The 24,990-nt window shown below is 45.8% G+C and overlaps 1 protein-coding gene across 2 annotated transcripts in view; it reads left to right on the forward strand.

The window, feature by feature from the left end:
* Positions 1–20,844: 20,844 nt before the first annotated feature.
* HSPA12A (heat shock protein family A (Hsp70) member 12A) overlaps positions 20,845–24,990 on the forward strand; it is a 320,123-nt gene continuing 315,977 nt past the window's right edge. The window contains exon 1 of one of the 2 annotated variants that reach the window (XM_079976664.1): positions 20,845–21,284. In XM_079976664.1, the coding sequence (XP_079832790.1) occupies positions 21,257–21,284 (28 nt within the window). In that variant the 5' untranslated portion in view covers positions 20,845–21,256. The remainder of the gene's footprint in view (positions 21,285–24,990) is intronic. The other variant, XM_079976663.1, reaches the window with a different exon arrangement.

Consider the following 24,990-nt stretch of genomic DNA (forward strand, 5'->3'; position numbering starts at 1 on the left):
GACGCTAGGGATGTGCCTTCCCCCCCCCCCCAAAAAAAAATATAGATCAGGTGTTCAGGATGCAAAAGATGTGCAGGAATGTAGTGGGATGGCCCCTATTGTGCTCTGTGAGTGCAGTCATTCCTAAATTCAACCGCAAGATGGCAGTGCATTGTAGAATATATAACAGCTGGCTGCTTTCGTTATGTGTAAGAGGTTGAGACATCTCCATGTCTAATTTTAGGAAAGGGTGACTTTAATAATTACTGGGATGAATGGAAGCCTGGGTTTTTGGATTTTGGCATTTGTGTAAGGTTAAACAAACTACAGACAAGAACAGAGAAAGAAAATTAATAGGCTAGCCAAGTAAGTCAGCACATAAAACCTCTTCAGAGGGATGTTTAGCTACTGGATGTTCAAGACTCCATTAGAAATATTTCTCAGGGGAGTTTTAGAAGATCTCTGACATAAAACTGAATGTCTGATTCTGTGCTTCCTGTTTCCTAGCCAATTCTCACCCGACACTTCGTTTTTGGATACCCGAATACAAACTCTATGAACCTCTCAAGTGTGAAGACCACACACATCAAATCCCTTTAACATACTTGGAACAGATGCTTGATCATTCCGGTACGTTGCCTTTCAAGAAGAGTTGGGAATACACGACAAATTTATCTCGTATGGACAACTGGCCTATTTTGCTTTGTTTTCCTTGGGTAACTATAGTTGCATACAACAAGCAGAGTGAGCATTATGTCCTCTAGCATTTATGTACTTTTGATACATTGATTTATTAGGCTCTAATAAATTCACTTATTTGCGGGAAGTGTCCCTGAGATAATAAAGTAGCCTCTGTTTCTGGAAAAGAGGGAAATTGTGCAGTGCAAACCCATGTATGTTTATTCAAAAGTATATTTAAAAAAACCCCACTGTCTTCAACAGAGCTTACTCCTATGTAAGCCTTAGGATTGTAGCTGTACAAAGATGAGAATCCTTTCAAGGAAGTCTTTGGGTACCATTGATCATTAGATGTGCTTTAACCTGCCTGGAGATGGGATTTCCAAATAAAAATATTATGCTATATTTGGCATCCATTTGATGGAGTGCTATAGCAAGAAGAAAGCTCAGCTGTGAAAAATAAGTGTCACTTGTTACATGGTGCTATTACGAACTGGAAATTAAGTGATAGCTGCCTCCAAGATAAGGGGCATCTGGCAGGCAGTGGGGCATAAAGCTTTGCAAAAAGAGCTTAGCACTCAAGAAAAGATAAATTGCTGTTAGAAGCAGAAGAGGGTTAGAAAAGGAACCTATGAGCGCTCAGAACCTTAAAAGCATCAAGTAATAATATAACCATGGGGGAGATCATTTCCTGACAGTTAATGTCTAAACGATGACCTTTTGTCCTCTGCACCAGCTGCCAGGAAGTGCATTCCCTTCTGGTTACTAAACTTGGAAATGCAATGTAAATATTTTAAGGGGAAAAGTGAAGTAGACTAGTAAACATGAAAATAGGATGTCTTGCAAAGAGACGCTGATTTACACCTCTTTACTAATCCATTCCTTCCCATCCCAGATTTGAGTAAATGTTTATTGTATCGATCATTAAGCCTTCCCCTGAGCTTAGCTTATTGCTTCATTATGGAACGAGGTTCATCTTTCCTTTCAAGGGATTTTGCTGGATGTTGTGGCTTCTCTCCAAAGGCCTGCGTTTTTCTCCATAGAACTTGATAATAGTGCTAAAAGCCACGGGAACTTAACTTCTCATTTTCCATTGCAAAAGGATGAAACTGCTTTGGGTATCAATATGAGGGGAAACAACAACATCTGAAATTGTGCAGTATGAATGGCCACACATTTATAGATTAACCTCTTTGGAGAGCAACAAATTCATGCAATCTAAATGAGAGCTACATGTCTAAATGTCACGGAAACGCCGTTTACCTTCCCACCAGAGCGGTACCTATTTATCTTCTTGCACTTTGACGTGCTTTTGAACTGCTAGGTTGGCAGGAGCAGGGACCAAGCAACGGGAGCTCATCCCGTCACGGGGATTCAAACTGCTGACCTTCCAATCAGCAAGCCCTAGGCTCTGTGGTTTAACCAACAGCGCCACCCGTGTCCTGATATCTTGATATCTCCTGTCAGATGTCATGGGACAATATAGTGCTTTACCCAAGGTACTGGCCTTATTGTTGGGACAAGGGCACTGGAATTTGACACACCATAAAATCATAGGATTGTAGAGTCTGAAGGGACCCTGAGGTTCATCTAGACCAACCCCCTGTAATGCAGGAATCTCTACTAAAGCATCCCTGACAAATGGCCACCCAACCTCTGCTTGATAGACTTTCTCCCTCCCATAAAACATGATGGCATTCTAACTGGTACAAACATCATTCCAGACCTATTTGGGAAAGACTGGCAACTCACAAAAGGGACCAAGACAGGAAATCACCACCACCACCACCATCAACATGCTGACTCAGGTCCTGAGATATTTTATCTCTCATTCCTACCACTTCTAGATCAGTGTATTGGCTTCCGCTGGATGGTTCCTCACAACTAAGCAACTCACGTTGACAGCAGTATCTTCTGCTTCCTTTCCAGTAATTGCAGCTAGTTAAGCAAAAACTACCTCTGGACAGAAACAGTTCAGCTTACTCTTTCCTAAGTGCCTTGCATTGTACTTGTTTGCGCAAAGTATTGATCAGGCATCTTATTGCAGTTTGTGCTAGGCTGATGTAAAGCTATCCCTCAGACAGCAGCAGTGTCTGCTACTTACGGTATGGTATATTTTAAGGAAATGCCAAGTAGAAGACAAAGAGGCTGACATGAACGGTTTCTCCTAGATGTCCTCTGCAAAGTTGTATGTACTTGTTGGCTTTCTGTCTTTCGTTGACAATTGTGATACAGCAACACCAAATGTTTAAACTAGTTTTAGTGGGAGGTAACTTTGATTTCAGTATTTTATATATACATTTGATAAGGTACACTTGTGGTTGAATTTCTTAAACAGGTGATCACTATGAAACTCTGGAAGGGGTAGAATGAAGATACACACAGACACAAGCCATCTTGTCTGTACTGCTAGATATTTCAGAATTTCTGCGTAAAATCATGGGTACATCTGCCAAGTAATCTCGTTCAGCCTTGGAGTAATCATACATTGTAAATTTGTCAGCTTATCTTTGCTTATATTTCCTGTGTCATTAATCACATCTGGTCACATTTATGTAGAACCATACAGGTGGAGGGGACCCCAAATGTCACCTAGTCCAACTGCCTGGAATATAGGAATCACGATTAAATAATCCCTGACAGATGGCTCTCCAACCTCTAGTTAAAAACCTCCAATGAAGGTGCAGACCTCCATGGCAGCTGTACCCTGGAATAAAGAAGAGAGACTCAGTTAACTGGGTGTTAAAAAGCAACCCGTTTAAGGGCACCACCCTCAGGTTTACTCATGATGACTCAGGGCAAGAGAGGAGGTGCTGCTTAAAGCTGGCATATTGCATAAAAGAAGCATCCACATCCTAATTAAGAAATAGGAAGACAGCTGGCAGCACCTTAAACAGAGGCAAGTGTTTGGAGAGGGACTAGAGAGGGATATTCCTGTCCTTCCCCATTAAGTATTTTCTGCTTCTACCTAGTCTCTTTATTATTATTACCTTGCCTTTTCCCCTGATGAGACTCAAGGTGGCTTAGAGATAAATGTTGAGAATATAACTTGCTGCCCCCTCTGCACATGATGCTTCGCTCCTCAGTTGGCCATTTGCCTCTTCTCTTTCAGCGCTGGCTGCAAAAGCACCACCTCAGGGAAAGGGAATCTGCCCTTTTCCATCCTTCCTTTCCTGTTGTTTGTTTTTCCCTTCTGCCTTGAGTCTTGATTGAAGCTTTCACACTGTTTTCTTCTCTCTCATCAAAAGCCATTCATCTCAATGCCGCTATAACCATATTTGACGGTGGTTTGTTTGGGATCATGAAAGCAGGCAAATTGGAAACAGACATTGTGGTGCTCTAAGCATTGGGATCCACATGAAAACACTCAGCACCAGGTGTATTAAAAACTGAAGAAACACCCAAACTACACAGCCAGAATGGAAACCCACGGTACATTTCATCCATGCTGAAGTGTACTTACACGACATCTGTCCCCAGATCCATCCCATAAATGTGTGGGGAGTCAGAGCATACTTTCCCTTCTCACTGATCTGCTGTACATGCCCCACCTCCAGGGATCACATCCACACCATATATTTAAATTAGATTGCTTCCCTCAAATAACCCTGAGAACTGTTGCTTATTATGGGTGCTGGGAATTGTAGTTCTGTGTGAGGTGAACTATAATTCCCACAATTCTTTGGGGGAAGTCATGTGGTTTAATTGTGTCTTGAATGTATAGTGTGGATGTTCATGTAGAGGGTATAGCATTAAATAAGCCCCATTTTTTTTCCATCCAGGACCATTTTATCAAATGGACAAAGGGGGCAGTTGCTGAGCTTCCCACTTCTATCAGGGCTGACCCAGGCTAAGAGTCAAAGCTTGTGTGTGTGTGCGTGTGCGTGTACATACAGAGTATATATATAACAAGTCTCCAGTCCTTGTAAATTCAGAGATATCGATCAAAATACACACACATTATTATCTAATTGTTTAGCAAGAAGAAACTAGCCATTGATGTAGTTGATTTGCTGTAGTCAGTGAGAGAAGTCACAGCTAGGATTTGCATGTAAGAAGAACAGTGGTGTTCATAGTGACAGGAAAGTCTAGAGTCACAATTCAATTCTCTGGAAATAAAATTGCTTGTTCATTTCTCTACTATTTGAGTTACCCCTCCCCAAGCAACAATAAGAGCTGTCCATTTAAAAAACAACAACCATGGATTACCAAGCAGCAACATGTCAACCCAGAAATAAAAGATAGGGAAAACAGTTATTCATGCTCTGAATCAGGTTTTATTTTGTGCAGGGAAAGGTTTTGAAGGTCATTTATGGGGGGGGGGGTTAAAAAGTTTTTAAGCATTTAAGAACTTGGGAAGGGCCCTGCTGGGTCAGACCACAGACACATCTAGTCCAGCACAAGACTCACAGGCGGGTGACACAAAGGAGGTGGAGGAAGTAGCAGCAGCAGCAGCAGCAATGTCCTCTTGCACAAAAAGACTCACTTTAACTTTTCTGGATCTACAGTAAGTCTGTGTCTTTTTCCCTAGTAGTAGTTATAATAATAATAATAATAATAATTTATTATTTATACCCCGCCCATCTGGCTGGGCCTCCCCAGCCACTCTGGGCGGCTTCCAAAAGAATATTAAAATACTATGATACATCAAACATTAAAAGCATCCCTGAACAGGGCTGACTTCAGATGTCTTCTAAAAGTCTGGTAGTTGTTGTTCTCTTTGACATCTGGTGGGAGGGCATTCCACAAGGAGGGCGCCACTACCGAGAAGGCCCTCTGCCTGGTTCCCTGTAACTTGGCTTCTCGCAGTGAGGGAACCGCCAGAAGGCCCTCGGCGCTGGACCTCAGTGTCCGGGTAGAACGATGGGGGTGGAGACGCTCCTTCAGGTATACTGGACCGAGGCCGTTTAGGGCTTTAAAGGTCAGCACCAACACTTTGAATTGTGCTCGGAAACGTACTGGGAGCCAATGTAGGTCTTTCAGGACCGGTGTTATATGGTCTCGGTGGCCGCTCCCTGTCACCAGTCTGGCTGCTGCGTTCTGGATTAGTTGTAGTTTCCGGGTCACCTTCAAAGGTAGCCCCACGTAGAGTGCATTGCAGTAATCCAAGCGGGAGATAACCAGAGCATGCACCACTCTGGCGAGGCAGTCCACAGGCAGATAGGGTCTCAGCCTGCGTACCAGATGGAGCTGGTACACAGCTGCCCTGGACACGGATTTAACCTGTGCCTCCATGGACAGCTGTGAGTCCAAAATGACTCCCAGGCTGCGCACCTGGTCCTTCAGGGGCACAGTTACCCCATTCAGGACCAGGGAATCCTCCACACCTGCCCGCCTCCTGTCCCCCAGAAACAGTACTTCTGTCTTGTCAGGATTCAATCTCAATCTGTTAGCCGCCATCCATCCTCCAACCGCCTCCAGACACTCACACAGGACCTTCACCGCCTTCACTGGTTCTGATTTGAAAGAGAGGTAGAGCTGGGTATCATCCGCATACTGATGAACACCCAGCCCAAACCCCCTGATGATCTCTCCCAGCGGCTGCATGTAAATGTTGAAAAGCATGGGGGAGAGGACAGAACCCTGAGGCACCCCACAAGTGAGAGCCCAGGGGTCTGAACACTCATCCCCCACCACCACTTTCTGAACACGGCCCAGGAGGAAGGAGCGGAACCACTGTAGGACAGTGCCCCCAGCTCCCAGCCCCTCAAGACGGTCCAGAAGGATGTCATGGTCGATGGTATCAAACGCCGCTGAGAGATCCAGCAGAACTAGGAAACAGCTCTCACCTTTGTCCCTAGCCCGCCGGAGATCATCAACCAGTGCGACCAAGGCAGTTTCAGTCCCATGATGAGGCCTGAATCCCGACTGGAAGGGATCCAAATGGTCCGCTTCTTCCAGGCGTGCCTGGAGTTGTTCAGCAACCACTCGCTCAATCACCTTGCCCAAGAATGGAAGATTTGAGACTGGGCGATAGCTGGCCATCGTGGCCGCATCTAAAGATGGTTTTTTAAGAAGTGGTTTGATAACCGCCTCTTTCAGCGGGTCTGGGAAGGCTCCCTCACGGAGGGAAGCATTCACCACCCCACGAAGCCCATCGCCCAGTCCTTCCCGGCTAGCTTTTATAAGCCAGGATGGGCAAGGATCAAGGAGACAGGTGGTTGGTTTCACTCGTCCAAGCAGCCTGTCCACATCCTCGGAGGTAACAGATTGGAATTGATCCCATGCAATTTGACTAGACAGGACTCTAGCACTCTCCCGCCCCGGCCCTGCTCCCACGGTGGCGTCTACCTCTTCCCGAATCTGAGCGACTTTATCTGCAAAAAACTTTGCAAAATCATTGCAGGAGATCATGTGGCCCGTACTGGGCCCCGATGTAGCAGGTGGTTCCGCTAAATTGCGGACCACCTGAAAAAGTCTCCTGCTGCTGTTTTCTGCAGATGCAATAGAGGCGGTGAAGAAAGTCTTCTTCGCCGTCGCTACCGCCACTTGGTAGGCTCGACATTGAGCTCTAACCTGTGTCCGGTCAGCTTCAGAATGAGTTATCCGCCACCGGCGCTCTAGCCGTCTCAACGATTGTTTCATTGCCCTCAGATCCGTGGAAAACCACGGGGCTCTCCGGGCTCCATGCAATCGGAGAGGGCGCTTCGGAGCCAAACAGTCAATAGCCCTGGTTAACTCCACATTCCAGCGGGCCACCAGGGAATCAGCTGAAAGGCCATCAACATGGGATAAAGCATCCCCTACCACTCTCTGGAAACCATTTGGATCCATTAAGTGGCGGGGGCGGACCATCCGAATCGGTCCCACCTCCCTGCAGAGGGGAAGGGTCGCGGAGAAGTCCAGTTGCACCAGGAAGTGATCTGACCATGGCACTTCTTTTGTTTCATTTTTAGTTAGTGTCAGGTCACCAACATCCGTAGAGGTAAACACCAGGTCCAAGGCATGTCCGCGGCTATGGGTTGGGCCAAACTTATTCAGGGACAGCCCCATGGAGGCCATGCTTTCCATGAAGTCCCGAGCGGCCCCTTGTAAGGTCGTGTCGGCATGGATATTAAAATCCCCTAGGACAACCAAACTAGGTGTCTCCAGGAGAACATCCGCCACGACCTGAAGCAGCTCGGGCAGGGAATCCTTGGTGCAGCGGGGAGGTCGGTACACCAAAAGGAATCCTGTACTGCCCCTATTGCCCAACTTCCAGAACATGCACTCAGAGTTATCATCTGAAAGTCTCAGAAAACTCCATTTATGGTTGCTGATTTTCATCTCTCACACAAGCTAAGCCCCAAAGGTAATAATATTTCCCTTGAAAATTTTCAGTCAGCTGAATGGACTCCATTAAATGCTTGAGCAAATTGCTCATTTTTATTTTTCTGTTTTAAACATTTGTCCCTCGTATTATCTTTACGAACCGTTCAAGGCCTCTATGAAAAAACACTTGCATGCCTGCTGTGAAATAACAATAAAACCACAGCATAAGCAAACAAACCAAATTACACAGCAGCAAAAGTGTACGCAAGGCAAACCATATAAAGAACCATCCAATAGCCACAGTGTAGGACTTTGATGCTACAGTATGCATTTGATGTGAACATGGCCATTAGCTGCTGGTGCTGCAGGTGTGGGGTGCAGAAAAGCCACAACAATGTGATGTTAGGATGTCAGCTGCACTTGATACAAAGAGAGGACAGACTAAGCAAGCAAACTGCTGTTTACAGTAGCCATTGGTTACAGGGCCGTCTTTAGCATATGCACCGCCGGGGTGCAAAGATCCGTCCAGCGCCCCCAAATTTAGTTTAGCTGCCCCCAAATTAGCTTTTATTGAGCTTTTTTGGGGAGGGGGGAAGCCAAAGTTGCTGAACTTTTTTAGGGGGGAAATAGCTCATCTGTAATGACGCATCGGAAAAAACTGCTTTTGTTTCCTGACTCGTCGGGAATATTTGACACTATGGAATAACAGAGCAATGGAGGAGGGGGGGATTTTCGCTCCATTGCTTTTCACTGCCGCCAGCTGAGAGGAACCAATATACAGTAGGTATACATTTGGTGCCCCCCAAAATTCAGCAGTCAGGTGCCCCACACCCCTTGCATCCCTAGGTAAAGACGGCCCTGATTGGTTATCTAGGATCCTTGAGACTGGATCACCAACCTAGACAAGAAAGACACACAGTTTCCTGAACAAACTGGGCTCTGACAGCTATCTAGAAGGAAAATGCTGTATTGGGATTCAGGGAGAAAACAAAACATAGCTAGGCCTTCAACATACTTTATTCCAAATATTTTCCTATTGTTAGGAGACCACTGTTCCCTTCACAGAGCTACAATTCCCTGGGTAGAGAGATTGACTGATAAACCACACTGGAAATTGTAGCTCTGTGAGGGGAATAGAGGTCTTTGAGCAACTCTTAACAACTTTCCCCAAGGTTCTTTTTGAGAAAGCCAGGACTGTAAAAGTGGTATAATAAACAGTGCTTTAAAAATCAATGGTGTGTGTTTCTCTAACTTCCATTGAACTCAATGGGGACTATTTCTGGGCAGACATACTCTGTACATTTTCCTCAGCAAATGTCTACTCAGAACTTGGTTAGCATTTTGAAAAGTCAAAGCAAGCACCCACCACCTTTCCCTCTGGTCCCATGTCTTTGTTTTTCCATCTACGATGAATCTGATAAGCTTTGACAGCAAAGCACCTTGGTGAGGCAGAAACTGACAGAGAAATTCTACTTTTGCCAGCTCAATCCTTTTGGCTCCATTGGATATGAAAGGATACAAACCTAGCCTGGAATCTGAAACCTTGCCTGCAGTGACCTTGTTTTAGCAAATTCTATTCTTATCTTCTAGTACTCCTTCTTGTCTGTGCTGCCATTCTTCGCTGTTTCTCAGCATGTATGATTTCTACTTTTAGAAAGGCCTTTTTTACTTCTCTTCAGTAGATGTTTGCATTTGATTTCTAAGGAATGGGATATGGCCATTGTTCACTTGTCTTCCCCATTAGCATGTATCATTACTACTCTTTTTATCCTACCTTCCTCAAAGGAATTCTGGGTATTCCTGTCTTTTATCCTGATAGCAATTACAGTGGTACCTCAGGTTACATACGCTTCAGGTTACAGACTCTGCTAACCTAGAAATATGGTAGTACCTTGGGTGAAGAACTTTGATTCAGGATGAGAACAGAAATCGCGCAGCAGCGGCAGGGCAGTGGCAGGAGGCCCCATTAGCTAAAGTGGTGCTTCAGGTTAAGAACAGTTTCAGGTTAAGAACAGACCTCCGGAACGAATTAAGTACGTAACCAGAGGTATCACTGTATAGGATGTAGGAAAGACTGAGAGAGACAGCGTACCTAGAGTGCAAGGTCACCCCAGTGCCGGATTTATGTATAGGCTAAGTAGGCTGAAGCCTAGGGCCTCTAAATCTAGGGGGCCTCACCAGCCTGCCCGCTCCCCAGTGCCGCAGCCTCCCCTCTCCCAAAATTGCAAACCCAAGACTTCATGCAAAGGCAGGGCAACTTGGGCCTCTAAGTCTAGGGGACCTCACCAGCCTGCCTGCTCCCCAGGGCTGCAATCTCCCCTCTCCCAAAATTGTAAACCCAAGACTTCATGCAAGGGCAGGGCAACTCAGGCCCAGCAACTATTAAACTCAGAACTAGCCAGTGGGGCCCAATTTGAAGCAGTGGGGCACAACTTGATTTTTTTTAATTTATTTTTTGTAGGGCTGCAGTTCACAGCCAAAGTCTGCAAAATCTTATAGATATAAATAAAATCCATCTAGATTGTCTTGGTGCAGGGGCCCCCTTAGGAGCAGCACGCGGAGCCCAATTTGGCCCAGTTGCCTTAAGGTCAGCCCTGATGAGACTGTGCAGGGGTTGGACTGACAAGCCCTGCAGCTTCTAGGTCCCTGGTGTCACCATTCAGAGTACAGACTCAAGGACTTGTTATGGAAATAAAGGGGAGGGCACTTATTGGAAATCAGTTTTGTCATCTCTTCCCCCCAAACCCCGAGACAATGAGCCCAGCCAGCTTTTATTCACAATCACATAAGCACTACACTACAGCATGGCCATAAACTCGTATGTTCAACCTCTGAAATATACACCCAATATATAGCAATGGAGATTTATGTTACTGCTTTATGAATGAACACTGTGTTTTATGAATGGACTCTGTATTTTGTGAATTACATAACAGCCACCAATAGAGAGCTCTAGAATCTGACAGCTAACCAATTAGGTACTACCAAACAGTGACCCCTGTTGTTGAAAGCAGGTAACCAGCAGGGAATGCTTCAGCTCAGCCTTTGCATTGTTGACTGAACACCCCCTGCTGTGCAGATAATGGAGAAAGCTCATAAATTGTATCCCTTCTGGCATCCTGGCCGACTCTATTATGCTGGTGTAAACCCTGGTGCACCAGAAGCCCAGAATAGCAGCAAATAAAATCTGCAAAATCCACAAAAATAAAATCCACTCATACATCAGCGACTGATAAGACTTGTCAACCAGTTCTTCCAAAATCTTCCAAAATTATAAAGCTCCAAAATACAGGCCAAAAGAGAGCACGTCTAGGAACAGCAAGGCATACAATGGGCACCACCAGTGAAAAGGCCCTGCTCCATGTAACTCCTGCCCTGCCATTTGATAGAGTGCCCACTTGCCGTCCTTCTTGACATGGGATGCTCTCTATTAGAGTTTCCAGGTCGAGTACAAAGACCATAAGAAGGGAGAGCAGGGATCTTGAAGTTCCCAACAACTGTTAAGCAAGCAAGCAAGCAAGCAAGCACACAGGTCACCTTTGTCACAGTCAGGACGCCTATGTCCTGGCCAGGCCTGCACCCAATCTTTTTTTTTGTACAATCTTGTTTGTCCTCGGTAACCAAAATTATATTAGCAACATATACAAGCAGAAAAGTTGTTTTCCTTCATTTGCAAGGAATCATATAAAACCAAGTGGCACTAATAAATAAATGTTTCAGGGTGGCAACAGAAAGCAAACTAAAAATGCTTTTGCAGTTCATCAAAACTATTCAGCAATATCAAGTTACAGTATAGGAAAACTTGTGCTATTAACAGTAATCCTTCTAGTTGGTTAATTGGTTCGGCAACTTCCATGCACATGACATCTGATGCTAATTATTTCTCCCAAGAGTTAAATGATAACTAACCAGAGGCAACTACAGGACAGCTATGAGATTCAGGTGAGAGTCAGATGCCTTGTCAATCCCACCAGGTATATAAGAGGCCTGCGGCCTGCCCAGGGACTTCTCTGTGGCAGCCCCCAAGTTGTTGGATTCCCTCCCCACAGAAGTGTGCCTGGGTTATTCATTATGCAGCAAATGCTGAAGGTGCACCTCTTTTCCCAGACCTTTGACACATGGGATGTAAGTTTCCAGGACCCACCCTGTTCCTATGATCTTGAATTTTAAACTGTTGCATGCTTGGGATCGCTTGGAATCATCCTCCAGAACATCTGTGGGCTGCCCCCTCACTCCGTATGTTCAAATCTCTCTTTGAAAATGTTCTTCTGAGGCCTTTGGGTCTGTTTAGCTACTCTTATTATACCCAGTGCAATGGTTTGTGAATTTTAATTCTTTTAAAATAGCATTTTAAACTATTGGTTTTTATTGCATTGTTTATATTTGTTGTTTTAGACAGCATGGCTCTTTGGGGTAGAATTTCTTATCTTAAGTGTGTACAGAGCCATATACATTGATGATACTATATAAACAAGCAAACAACAACAAAAATAATAATTGTAACCCACTCTGGGACCTGTTGGTGATGGGCAGGTCATACATTTAACTACAACACTGACAGCAGACTCCAAGCTTCGCAAAGAAAGCAGGCAGACAGCGCATTGTGGTAGTCACCACTGTAGATACCGCTGAGGGGGTGTAAAGGCAGCTGTGCCATGTGTGAGTGTGGGGGTGTGTGTGGGGGTGTGTGTGTGTGTGTGAGAGAGAGAGAGAGAGAGAGAGAGAGAGAGAGTCCCCTGCCCACAACAGCAGAGGTGACATCAACCACTGGAAAAAGCAAAATGTGTGCAGACTTCCTACTTCCAGCTGTCTTAGTAGTTCCCGAGGCTTAAACTCACAGCTTCCAGAGGCTGCTTTTAGGTTTAGCATTGGAGAAAAGTTACAAGAGGCTGTGGGCAACTTTGAATTGGTCTCCCAGTTTTCCAAACCAACTGCAATGGGTCTAAATGGTGGGCCATTAACCTCAGTAAACATAGCAGTAATATTAAATTGGCTCTTCCTTCTTTTTAAAATGTTTCTCACCTGCTGCTCTCCCCTCACTTTAAAACTGTGAAATATTATTACCAGTAGCAATCTATGTGGCAGCCAGAAACAAGTGACATCCCTACTGAGATAAGGAGCAAACTGAAATAATGCCTTATAATCAGTATGGTCAAGGGTAGTGCATGGTATATAAATACTGGTTGCTAATAACTCTTTATTTCAGTTTACTTATGCTGTAGAAACAGGGATTTTTCTTGCCGGGAAGTAATCTGTCTTCTGTACATTCACCCTATCCAAATACTGATTCTCTCCCTCTCCTCTTGCATTCTGCCGACAATTTCAGGAAGCAAAGATTTATGCTCACATCAGAAAACATCTATTTTGAAAACTATGGGAACCTTGGATCAGCAGCAGTAGTTTGAGAAGCTCTGAGATGAGGCGCTGTGCTTTCAGGTTGTTTGGGTTTCCAAGTGTCCTTGCTGAGATCAGCAGCCACTGCAGGGTTATGAAGTCAATCTTGTCTTCTTTTTCAGCTCACTTCCTCCCTTAAAAACAAAACTAAACTCCCTGAATGGAGTCCCATTTCACATCAAAGCTAAAGGAAAGCATGCGAGTTGGTGAGCACGCTTCCAATGACTGAAAGCAATCTCATTGTCTACACTGAATGAAATGCCGTGACTTAATTCATGGTGATAAAAGTTGTGGTAAAGTAACATCTAGGGTGAAACAAGTGAAAGTAAATAGATAACAGATGAACTAGTTTGTAACTGTTACAACTAAATAATAACAACAACAATTTTATTATTTATACCCTGCCCATCTGGCTGAGTTCCCCCAAAGACGTTGAGATCAACAAGAGTCTCAATGGCCAATCCCAACTTCATCTGTAATAAGTGTATAGTGGAAAGTTGAGGGAAATCCACTCTTCTGCTCTTGCTTAAGCAATGTGCTTAATCCACATTAAATGAACCTGAGAAAGCATGCAGAAAGTACGGTACTTGTTACCTCTTATGATACAGTTTGCCTACCCCTATAGCTGAAATCCACCTCATTACATTTATACCCTTTCTCTGCTCCATGAGCTTCTTGTCTGAGTGGTGATTTGAGCCTTATTGGCTGTGAGTCCTGGAAGACCTGCTACCTGCCTTGAAGACCTTTTCCGCCTTGACTGAGTCTGGGGTTGCTGAGCAGAATTTTGGGCATGAGTTTGACCAAACTGTGGGAGGCAGTGGAAGACAGGAGTGCCTGGCGGACACGACTAAACGACTAAACAACGACAACAACATTGTTCAGGGGCTCTTATTTAGGGAGGTGTTGCTGCTGCTGTTGTTGCTGTTAACTTTTTGTATCTTTATTTTTTATCTTATGATTTATGTGGAAATTGTTCAATTTGGTTGTGTACTTTTTGATGCTTTGTTTCTTGTTTATGACTACTTTTGTTATGTTTGTAGTTATGTAATTTTTTCATATGTTGTAAGCCGTCTTGAGCATGGTTTTAACTTTGGAAAGGCAGCATACAAATAAAACGATTGATTGAAAATGAGTTTCCCCAGTTCAACAACCTTGTACTGACCTACTCCTGGATCATTAGGCAGAGGGAATATTTTTCAGCAATGCAAATTACAGGTCCATATCTTCTTCTACTTTGGCGATCACTCGTAGCTGAGTAAGATTGTCTTCCATAAACACTATGAGTCCGTAAGTGACTGTAGAGGCCAATTCTGGATCCACATGTCCTTCCACAATGGGGACATTAGTTTCCGGGCGGGAGTTAATCACGGTGTGGATTTGCCAAGCATGCCTTCCTCTTAGCACGTTTCTCCCTTGCATCCTGAGTTTGAGTGTCTTCAAAGCCCATGACACCTTTGGTTAAGGCTGTTCTCCAACTGAAGCACTCACAGGCCAGTGTTTCCCAGTTGTCTGTTTTTATTCTACATTTTTTAAGATTTGCCTTGAGACAGTATTTAAACCTCTTTTGTTGACCACCAGCATTACACTTTCCATTTTTAAGTTTGGAATAGAATAATTGCTTTGGAAGATGATCATCAGGCATCTGCACAATATGACCAGTCCAACGAAGCTGATGTTGAAGAATCATTGCTTCAACATTGGAGATCTTTGCTTCTTCCAGTACACTGATATTAGTTCACCTGTCTTTCCAAGTGATGTGTAAAATTTTTCGGAGACACCATTGCTGGAATCTTTTGAGGAGCTGTAGATGGTATTTATAAGTCGTCCATGTTTCACAAGCATACAGTAAGGTTGGTAGCACAATAGCTTTGTAAACAAACATTTTATACCCCAATCTGGATCAGGACCAGAGTGAGAGCAAAGCTTAAAGCCCCGCTGCCACCCACACTATGGTCCCAGTGCAGATCAGGCCTCCAGAAACTGCCATTTGCATTGCCAAATAAAGCTCCATTAAAGGAAGAAAACTTTTTTCTTTTATTTTTGTCAGCACATAATATATGATGTCAAAAGCTCATCTAGATAGGAGGAGGGTGTGTTTTTGTGTGTTAAGGGTGTATGATTTTGTGCATGTCCAGCTCTGTCCACTTTTGGGTCTAGCCCCACCCACTGCTGAAATATGCAGCAGAAAACTTCCCACCGAGGTAATGCAGCCAAAAAGGCTTTCAGAGCAGCTTACAAGAATCATTACTAAGGCTCATAATCTTTTTAATTCACCTCTCCTTAAGCCCTGCTGAGTCCCACTGATAGCCCCTCCTTGTGCATGTCTGGTGCCATGTAGTCTACAGAAGAAGCCAAACTTGGAAAATTAGTATGCTGCTCATATGGTCTGGCATGACCTGCAACAAAATGTTGCAGTCTACATTGTTCCAATTCACGGTTCCAGCCAGCCATGCTCTTTTCCAAACTGTTCCATTCAGTTTCATTCCCCCCTTTTCAGTTTTCTGTACCACCTTCTCAATAATCAGCCAGCACTTTGTAGACATTAAGTCTGCTTGATTCTTCTTAAGACATTGGGGGGGGGGGAGTTCCCCCTGGGTTCTCCCCCCCCCCTAAAGTTTTTATGCACTTTTACCAGCCTTGGGATTTCCTCAAGATTGTAGAGATCTCCCTTTCATGTGTTGTTGGTGCCATTTTGACTACATAAGGATGCACACTCTGAAAATGAGTTCACTTTTGTCATACAATATGATGATGACATCCACACAAATCAGAAGACTTGAAATATGAGCTCTAACATTTAAACAAATCAGAAAGTGATAATAAGAAACTCTTTGATATGAAGTACCCCTTGTTGAAACAGAAACAAATTGAGTAGATGTCTACTATCAATAATTTCTGCTACATGCAGGCACACATGTCCATATAAAGCCTTTAAAAAAAAAAAAGCCATTCATAAATAAAACTTGTTTGTCAGGCCTCCCTGGTGTGATACACCTTGCTTGTTCCTTTCTGCCCTTGCACACACAATAATTTTAACAAGGGCTTTTGATGCTTCACTTCTATTTAGAAGCGCCTATATATTTAGAGAAGGAATATCTCTCTACTTCATTTTAAATTGGACCCTGATGGCCAGTGTACATTAGCCCACACTCCACCATGTGGAGGCTGCTTTAAACGGCTGTGTGTGGCAGCTGTCTCCCCCTAATGTATTGTTTCTGTGCCTGTCTTGACAAGCAGTTTGGTTGATTTTCCCCACTGAGCTGCATGATGAGCCAATGCACACCAGCAGTCAGCACATGGGGGGAAATGCCACAGGGAGCAATTTAATGCAGCCTGCATGCGGTGGTCACATCATCATCCCTTGCATTCTTTTAATTTGCACACTGCCCTGAGTACTGCTGTGGGAGGGTGGCATTAAATGCTAGAAATCTGTGTAGTTTAAGAATGCTGAACTGAGGTGGTTTAGTTACTATGTGCCCTGTTCTGACCACAAGCTATGGGGCCTGATGGATACCTGAGGGAGGCTTATCAGCCAGATAGCATCAGGCTAGAATTGCAGGACCTTGGATAGCTCCAGGCAGAGCACCTGTTCAGATAATGTTTAGAGCTCAACTAAGCTCTAAATAGGGACGCGGGTGGCGCTGTGGGTAAAACCTCAGCGCCTAGGACTTGCCGATCGCATGGTCGGCGGTTCGAATCCCCGCGGCGGGGTGAGCTCCCGTCGTTCGGTCCCAGCTCCTGCCCACCTAGTAGTTCGAAAGCACCCTTAAGTGCAAGTAGATAAATAGGTACCGCTTTATAGCGGGAAGGTAAACGGTGTTTCCGTGTGCTGCTCTGGTGCCGGTTCGCCAGAGCAGCTTCGTCACGCTGGCCACGTGACCCAGAAGTGTCTGCGGACAGCGCTGGCTCCTGGCCTCTAGAGATGAGCGCACAACCCTAGAGTCTGTCAAGACTGGCCCGTACAGGCAGGGGTACCTTTACCTTTACCTTAAGCTCTAAATGCAGGTGGGGCTGTGGTCTAAACCACAGAGCCTAGGGCTTGCTGATCAGAAGGTTGGTGGTTCGAATCCCCGCGATGGGGTGAGCTCCTGTTTGGTCCCAGCTCCTGCCAACCTAGCAGTTTGAAAGCACGTCAAAGTGCAAGTAGATAAATAGGTACCGCTCCGGCGGGAAGGTAAACGGTGTTTCCATGTGCTGCTATGGTTCACCAGAAGCAGCTTAGTCATGCTGGCCACATGGCCCGGAAGCTGTACGCCAGCTCCCTTGGCCAGTAAAGCAAAATGAGTGCCGCAAACCCAGAGTTTTTGCGACTGGACTTAATGGTCTGGGGTTCCTTTACCTTTACCTAAGCTCTTCTGGGCTTCTCATGGAACTGACTATCTCTCCTAGGCTCAGCTCCATCCCCAAGGAGTGGAGGACCTTAAAGCGGTAGGCCTCTGGCTTGGAGTCTATAACGCACACACTACTCCTTCATTCCCACATAGAGCTCTGGCTCTCAGATACTGTGACCAGTGATCCCAGGTTAGGGGTCTATGACTTGGGAGGCTCATCACTGGCAGACCTGGTCACAGTGTCCTGGCCTATGATTGGTGTCTCTGTACCTTCCAGAGCAGCAAAGCTCCTCTTCCTCTCTGTCCCCTGAGTCCTGGCTGTCTCTTAAAGTGAGGGTCACGCCTCTACAAATATCATAACTACCTGACAGGTTAAAACATGATGGGACAGGTGAAGCTGATAGATTTCTGGGGCTCAGATATCTATCTTGTTGTTTCTGGACACACCAGGACAAAACTGGTAGTACTCCAAAACAGATTGCTTACAGGGACTGTGCTCAAAACACAGAGGTAGGTACAATATTGCTATACTACTATATATCTACAAAGTCAGCATAATGTGTTGTCTGAGAGCTTCTCTCAGTCCCTGAAAGGCTATGTCATTAAGCACTGGTGCCAGAGGAGAAAATTTCTGGAGCCAACGACTTGTCTGTATTTTCTCCAAAAAGATCAACTTAACTTCCTGAGTTTTATTTGATTGCCCTTTCCCCATATTTGCTAACTCAAACAAATCCAATCACTGTTAGTTTCATAAATACCTTCTTTAAAAAAGTAAGTTGCTAAGCTTCCAAGAAAAATGTTTTATTTCTGTACCCACTTGCAACACACATGCAACCATACTCCTCTTGCCTTATTCACAACACCTACAATCAGGCTTGTAACTTAGGAAACCTGACTTGAAACAGATTAATGCTGTTGTGTGCTTGACATTCAGAAAGATGGCTCTATCCAACAAATTCAATTTTAATGTGGCTATTTGGGTTGTTTCAAGTGGGAGGAGGAGAGGGGGGGAAGGATGCCTGTCTCTGTGTTGTACTTCCTATTACATTTATTGTTGGTGTTCTCAAATATCTAATTTTAAAGCCAACAACGTAATATGTATCCAGGGGTCTGTTAATTTTTTATTTTTGCTGTTAGGAAACTCTAACATGAAATGAAAGTTGTCTGGTTTCCTGTTTCCTATGAGTTTGCCATCAGATTCTAAATATATAACTGTGGCAGGCTAAAGGCCAGATGTTATTCCCTGCTGTGTGGTATCGAAGGGGAGGAGAAGGGAACCCAGAGCTCCACAGCCTGCTGTCCTTATCTCCCTGGGAATTTCTCTCATAATGATGAATTGCAGGGTCTCCACTGCCAGAGCAGCTGATGCCTAATTTAAATGCTGAGGCTGAAATCCTTTATGACCACTGATGTTCAACACAGAAATATTCAATCTATGCAGACATTTCACAATTCTGCCTCCTGTCCTATAAATTTGTCTCTTCAGCCTTTTGTGCTATGGTTGTTCCCAGGGCTTAACTTGACCCAAGGCCATGTTTTCAGCGGCAGGGTTCACTGAAGGAGAGGGGGAGGTAGATGTTTTCTGGACTCAAACTCCCATCAGCCTCTGCCAGCATAACCAATTGTGAGGGGCGATGGGAGCTGTAGTCTGGAGGACACAACACTGGCCTCAATGGATTAGACTCCCCAAGGTGCTATGCAACTTTCAGTTTAAACCTAGGGATGCTGTGATAATCTTCAGTTTTTGGAAATATAAAACCTAGCAGTTATATCTGAGGTTAACTCAGAGAGAATCTCTTTCTGAGCATTTGCAGATACCCCTCGTCAACAGCCGGCCCCCTTTTAAAATGCTGTTTTTTGTGGAGTTTGTGTGTGTTTTAAGGACAGAGCTTTCAGATTTCCAACAATTTGGTGTGTTCCAAGCAAGCACTGTGAGCTTCTGTCCCACTGGTTGTCCCCTGATGCCGATTATAAAAAGGACAAGCAGATAAATCAAATGTATCTTTCTTTTGTTATGTAAAGATCATATGCTAAGTTTCTACTAAAGCATTTTACGACCCTCTGAAAGATTTTTCATTGTCTAAAATAAAAATAAAAATGCCAGTTTGGCACAGTTGGGACTCATTTTCCCGAATGCTGTTTTCAGCAAACATACAGATTCCCCCCCCCCCCCCGAGATGTAACCTCCTATCCATGAAACCATCTTTTCTGAATGCAAACATTTATGACAAATAAACAGCTTTGCTCACCAAGCATGTACTGGATCCTAATATCTTTCCCCCTCAGTGATTCCTTGTCTACTGTATTTGATCATACAGTATACCTCTGTGAAAAGCAGTATTCTTTTTATAAAAACAACAACATGATCACAAGACATTGTAAGATGCAAGAACCCTGTCATTTGCCCCTTAACTGTGGGGAGTTCCCCTTCTAAGAGTTGTGTTAAGCAGTTAGCAAGACACCTTTGCACAATAAAGATGCATTTTTCCATTGCAAGGATGTGCTGTATTGGCTTTTAACACGAAATATTTTTTTTAGCCTAGGAAATGATGCATGAGAGCACATCCATCGCTGTTCCACTATGCGGAATGCAAAGTCTTCATAACCAGCAACGCTACACCCGAAACCAAGACGGTCACCACTCTGTATCCATTTATGTTTTATTTGTTCTTAATTCTCTCAACCCTGCACACCCCTTCAGTGCGTATAACTGCATAGGAGTGCACATCCAGCCAGCTTCCATTTAATGAACGGCAGCAAGCAGATTTTTTGCTGCTTCTCCATCCACATGACAAGCCTATATCTCATCCCTAGTGGGCCGATGGGACATCTCGCCATGGACACTGCATCCCCTCTTATGTTAGTTTTCCGCAGTGGCTCCAAGACACTTTCTGATGCACCTTCCATGATCATGTGAGGAAGCCTGCAGACTGGAACCGGTTCACGTCTGGCAGACGCATGGAGATACCAATGTGTCTGAAAGATGCCCTAAGTGGTCAGTTGCATTAGGTACGGGGATCCTAATTGTAGCTGCGATTTAAATAAATAAAAGGCCAAGGGACAACCTTTGGAATTAAGAAGTGTTACTTATTTTTTATTCTTTTAAGGCAACGACAGCATTCTGGTTTGGGCTCGTCCAAGCCTATTCCTTGGAGATCTCCTTTGTCACTTGCTGCCACGATTCCCTCCCGCGCCGGTGCGTGAGGTGGGGTGGCAAAAGGGAGGGGGGACAGGCCGCTCACTTCCAAGGGGAGGGGCTCTGCAGAAATCCGAGCAGCCAGAGCCTTGCAGCAGGGAAGAAAAGGCTGGTGAACACACACGCAGAGAAAGAGACATAGACACAGGGGTCAAACGCTAAGCCCGTCCCTTTGGCTGTCTACACAGCCAGCCGTGGGTGGGGAAGGAGGAGGAGGAGGAAGGCGAAGACGCGAGCAGAAAGAAGCCTTGGCGTCGCCGTTCGCCTGCAGAACTGGGAAGGGAGCGACTGCAGCACAGCCACCTCGCCCGCGCTCCCAATGGCTCCGGCTGCCGAGTGAAGCGAGTGACGAGCTCGGTCCCTGGCGGCTGAACACGCCTGGCGAGGCTGAAGGACGGAGCCGAGGGCGCAGTGAACGCCTCCAGCCATGGCGGGGACGGAAGGCGTCACGGCAGGTAATGGGGCTTGCGGGGAGGGTGGGCAGGCGGGGGCAGCGCGCCTCGCGTGGAGGGGGCTTGCCTTCGGGAAAAGCGCACCTCTCCAAAATGCGCGTCGTAGGCGATGCGGGAGGGGGGAGCCCCAGCTGGGAAGGCGCTGCGGGTCTGGGCTCGTGGGGTACGAGGGAGCGGAGGCAGGAGGGGGGCTGAGGGCCGCGATCGACCCCCGGCTACTTCGTGGGAGCCGGATGCCGGCGTCGCGATTTCTCTCCGCCCCATCAAGGAAACTATCAATAGCGCTGGATCTTGGGTGGTTCTTGCAGGAGACCGTCTAGATTCAGAAATGAAGCCGAGTCTCTGGGTAATGGATGCGCAGTCCCTCCCAGAGGCAGGTATTGCTTGGACGCCTGAGCTGCATATCTGGAGGGTATGTGCAGAAAACGCAATGCACCCACATGCATGCATGCATGAGTTTATGCACACGTGGGATGTGGCAACGTTTTGTGTACGAGTCATATGGCGGCAGGAAGGGGTCGACGTGTAAATGTTGCTTTAGGATTTGCTTTTGCGCAAAAGGCATCCTTAAGGCAGGACTTCCCTTCATTCGTGAACAGACCTTGCACAGTAATCAACAGCTACCTATGAATTTGCAACGCGGCGCACGTAGGGCAGAGGATGGTCGCAAGCAGCCTTTTATATTTACGCGGCTGCTGCGCGTACGTCTGGAGACGCCTCGGTGTGCAAGTCCAGTTAACAGCCCATGACTTGACTCCACTATCCTGAGCCTCCGCGACCGTCTAGCCAGTAGGAAGTGGGCGGGGGCAAGATCCTTGAGGAGGTGATATTGGGCGGGGGGGGGATGCCCTGAGGCTAATAATGATTTTTTGGAGAGGTGCTTTTTCTCCCTACTCCTACGCTTAGTTCCCCCACCCAGCCCCACTTCTCTTCCTTGCAAGTTGCGCTCCCAGAAGAGAGCAGGAGTTACTATACTTGCAAAGTGCCTCCGCCCCGTTTCTGCAAAAGCCGGCCTACCGTCACGTGGGGCTTCGGGGGGAACCGACTGCGCCAGATGGGGAAGCGAAGCGGCCGGCTATAGGATCCAGGTGAAAAAACAATGCGGAGGAATCCGAGGCGGGCACGTCCCCCGCCTCCGCGGCGTTTCTCTCTCTCTCTCTCTCTCTCTCTCTCTCTCCGGCCAGGCTGCAGGGACGGGGTTCGCCCCATCTCTCCGCATGTGCTCTGCGGCTGGGCGGGGCACTGAGCCAGAGATCGCCCAGGCTGGCAGTGCAGCGAAAATTTCCCAGAAGCTGCGATGGCCAGCTCCCTTCCTTGCTCCTCTGCCTCTTGCGGATCTTTTCCGGGGAAAAAAAAGAGCGGGAGGGGCTTCTAATTCTCAGGATTCAGGAAGGATATGTGAGGGAGCAGACAGAAGCGACTGAGATCATGGCGAACAGGGATTGGAAGCGGATGGGTGGGAAACCTCATTCTTCCAGCGGTTCCTTTTGCAGGCTTTTTTCCCTCTTTGGGAATCGGACACTAGAGTCGCACCACCCAAATCGCCGACAGCCTCGCTTAGCTGTAGTGGCCGGTTCTTTCTCCTTCACTGCCGGGCCCTGCTTTCCCCCTATTCCTCACATATTCCTTACTTATAAGAGGGCATGCCGTTCAGCACAGTGACACTGCACTTTGTGCAGCCTCTGTGAGGTTACAAAGAGCTGTCCGCAAGGGGACTCTTAGGATGGCTTCATTGGGTGCTCTGCCTTGCATTTCCACAGTATGGGTGGCCGGAAGCTGTGACCCACCTGATGTTGTAGATACCTCAGTGGGTAGAGCGTGAGACTCTTAATCTCAGGGTCATGTTGGGCAATAGTTTCCTGCATTGCAGGGGGTTGAACTAGATGACCACTGGGGTCCCTTCCAACTGTACAATTCCAAGATTGCAGCTCCCTTCAGCCCCAGCCTGCATGGCCAACGGCCTGCATCCCGAGGGCCACAGGTTTTCCCGATGTAAACCTAAACCAAGTAGAAAGTAGAGCATACACCTCCACTTAGTATTATTTCAGCTCCATTTTTTTCAACACTGGTCCAAACGGCAATTCGGCTAGTATAATTTCTGGGTGAAAATGTCACTGCCCCCACTTTGCAACTTGCATATGGTTGGTGGTGTGCATTCCTTTCTAAGGGGTTATCCGTATTGCGCCCCCTTTCCCTTGCTCTATCTGCCAACCTGGCCCCTCATGTCCCTGCCCCATCACTGAAGGAGGCTCTGTTAATGATCCCCCATGGCTCAGATGTGCAGCTTGTAACTGCTTGGAAGCAGGGCATTCAGTGTAGTGGTCCCCAGTTTGTGGAGCTCCCTTCAAACTGAGATTAGACAGACCTCTTCGTTGTCAAATTTCAGGTGCATGACTAAGACTTTCTTGTTCCAGCAGGCATTTTACAATAAAGGTTTATTGTTTTAATTGTCCCATTTCCCATGGGCTGTACACCACTGAGAAGTGCAAATAATTAAGTAGTATATGCATGTATATTATTTAATAGATCAAGGAGAAGAGACTAAAATGGGGGTGGGCATAATGGGCAATTGGACAGCCCTAGGCCTGGCCCTGTTTTCTCAAGATTCTGTGGTGTAGGTGTGGCTGGTGAAGAATTGTGGGCTGCTTGAGGGCTTCTCAGAAGAAACCAGTGCTTCTTGATTTCTGATGTATCTGATGGGCTGGCTGGACTGATAAAACACAAGCAGGTAATAGTGACGCTTTAACCTGTGTAATTTGCTTCGTGGTTGTGAGTTTCATAGAAAATGGGAAATCCTTTGTCTTTGAGTCCTTAAATTTGTACCCGTTTACATTGTGGTGACAGTGTAAAGAGAGACTTAAATCTCAAAGCCGCTTCATCTGTATGCAGCCTGCAAGGAAGTGGTGCATAATCAAGTTATTTAAATGCAGGGCACCTGAAGCAGGGAGGAAAGGACATCATTTACAGAAAGTGGAATTGTGAAAAGTGGGGGGGGGGGGAGAGAATCTTTAAGATACTGTAGTTGGTTTTTATTTGCTGATAGTGAAGAGTGCTGGAAGCTAATAATATCTATTTACTTCCCGCAAATTTAAAAGAGTGTTGCTCTTTTAAATCTGTTTCCCAAATATCAATTTGGAAATTGCTCTTTTTTGGCTGAACATGTTCAAAGCATTAGAGAGAAATGGCACTGGAGAAATGAGAAAAGTGGGAAAGCTGGTTTACTCAGCTGTCATATGATGAATGTCACATATTTCCCCCCACACGATTGTTGAATCTGGTATAAACTGGTGCTAAAAGAAAGCCAAGTAGGAAGGCTTCTATGGTATTCAAGAACTTGATTCAGTAGAGTACCCATTTGTCATACAGTGGTGCCTCGCAAGACAAAATTAATTCGTTCCGCGAGTTTTTTCGTCTTGCGATTTTTTTGTCTTGCGAAGCACGGACTTTGGAAAAGCCTCAAAAATCACCAAAGTCTTCAAAAACCTCAAAAAAGGCTACCACACCGCGTGCTATGAGTTGCTCCTCGAAGTGAATGCACGGTTTTAAGAAAAAGGAAACAAACTTGCAAGACGTTTTCGTCTTGCGAAGCAAGCCCATAGGGAAATCCGTCTTGCGAAGCAACTCAAGAAACGAAAAACTCTTTCGTTTTGTGAGTTTTTCGTCTTACGAGGCATTCGTCTTGCGAGGTACCACTGTATATGCAATGCTG

The sequence above is a fragment of the Podarcis cretensis genome (assembly GCF_951804945.1).
Source record: "Podarcis cretensis genome assembly, chromosome: 5".
NCBI classification, from domain to species: domain Eukaryota; kingdom Metazoa; phylum Chordata; class Lepidosauria; order Squamata; family Lacertidae; genus Podarcis; species Podarcis cretensis.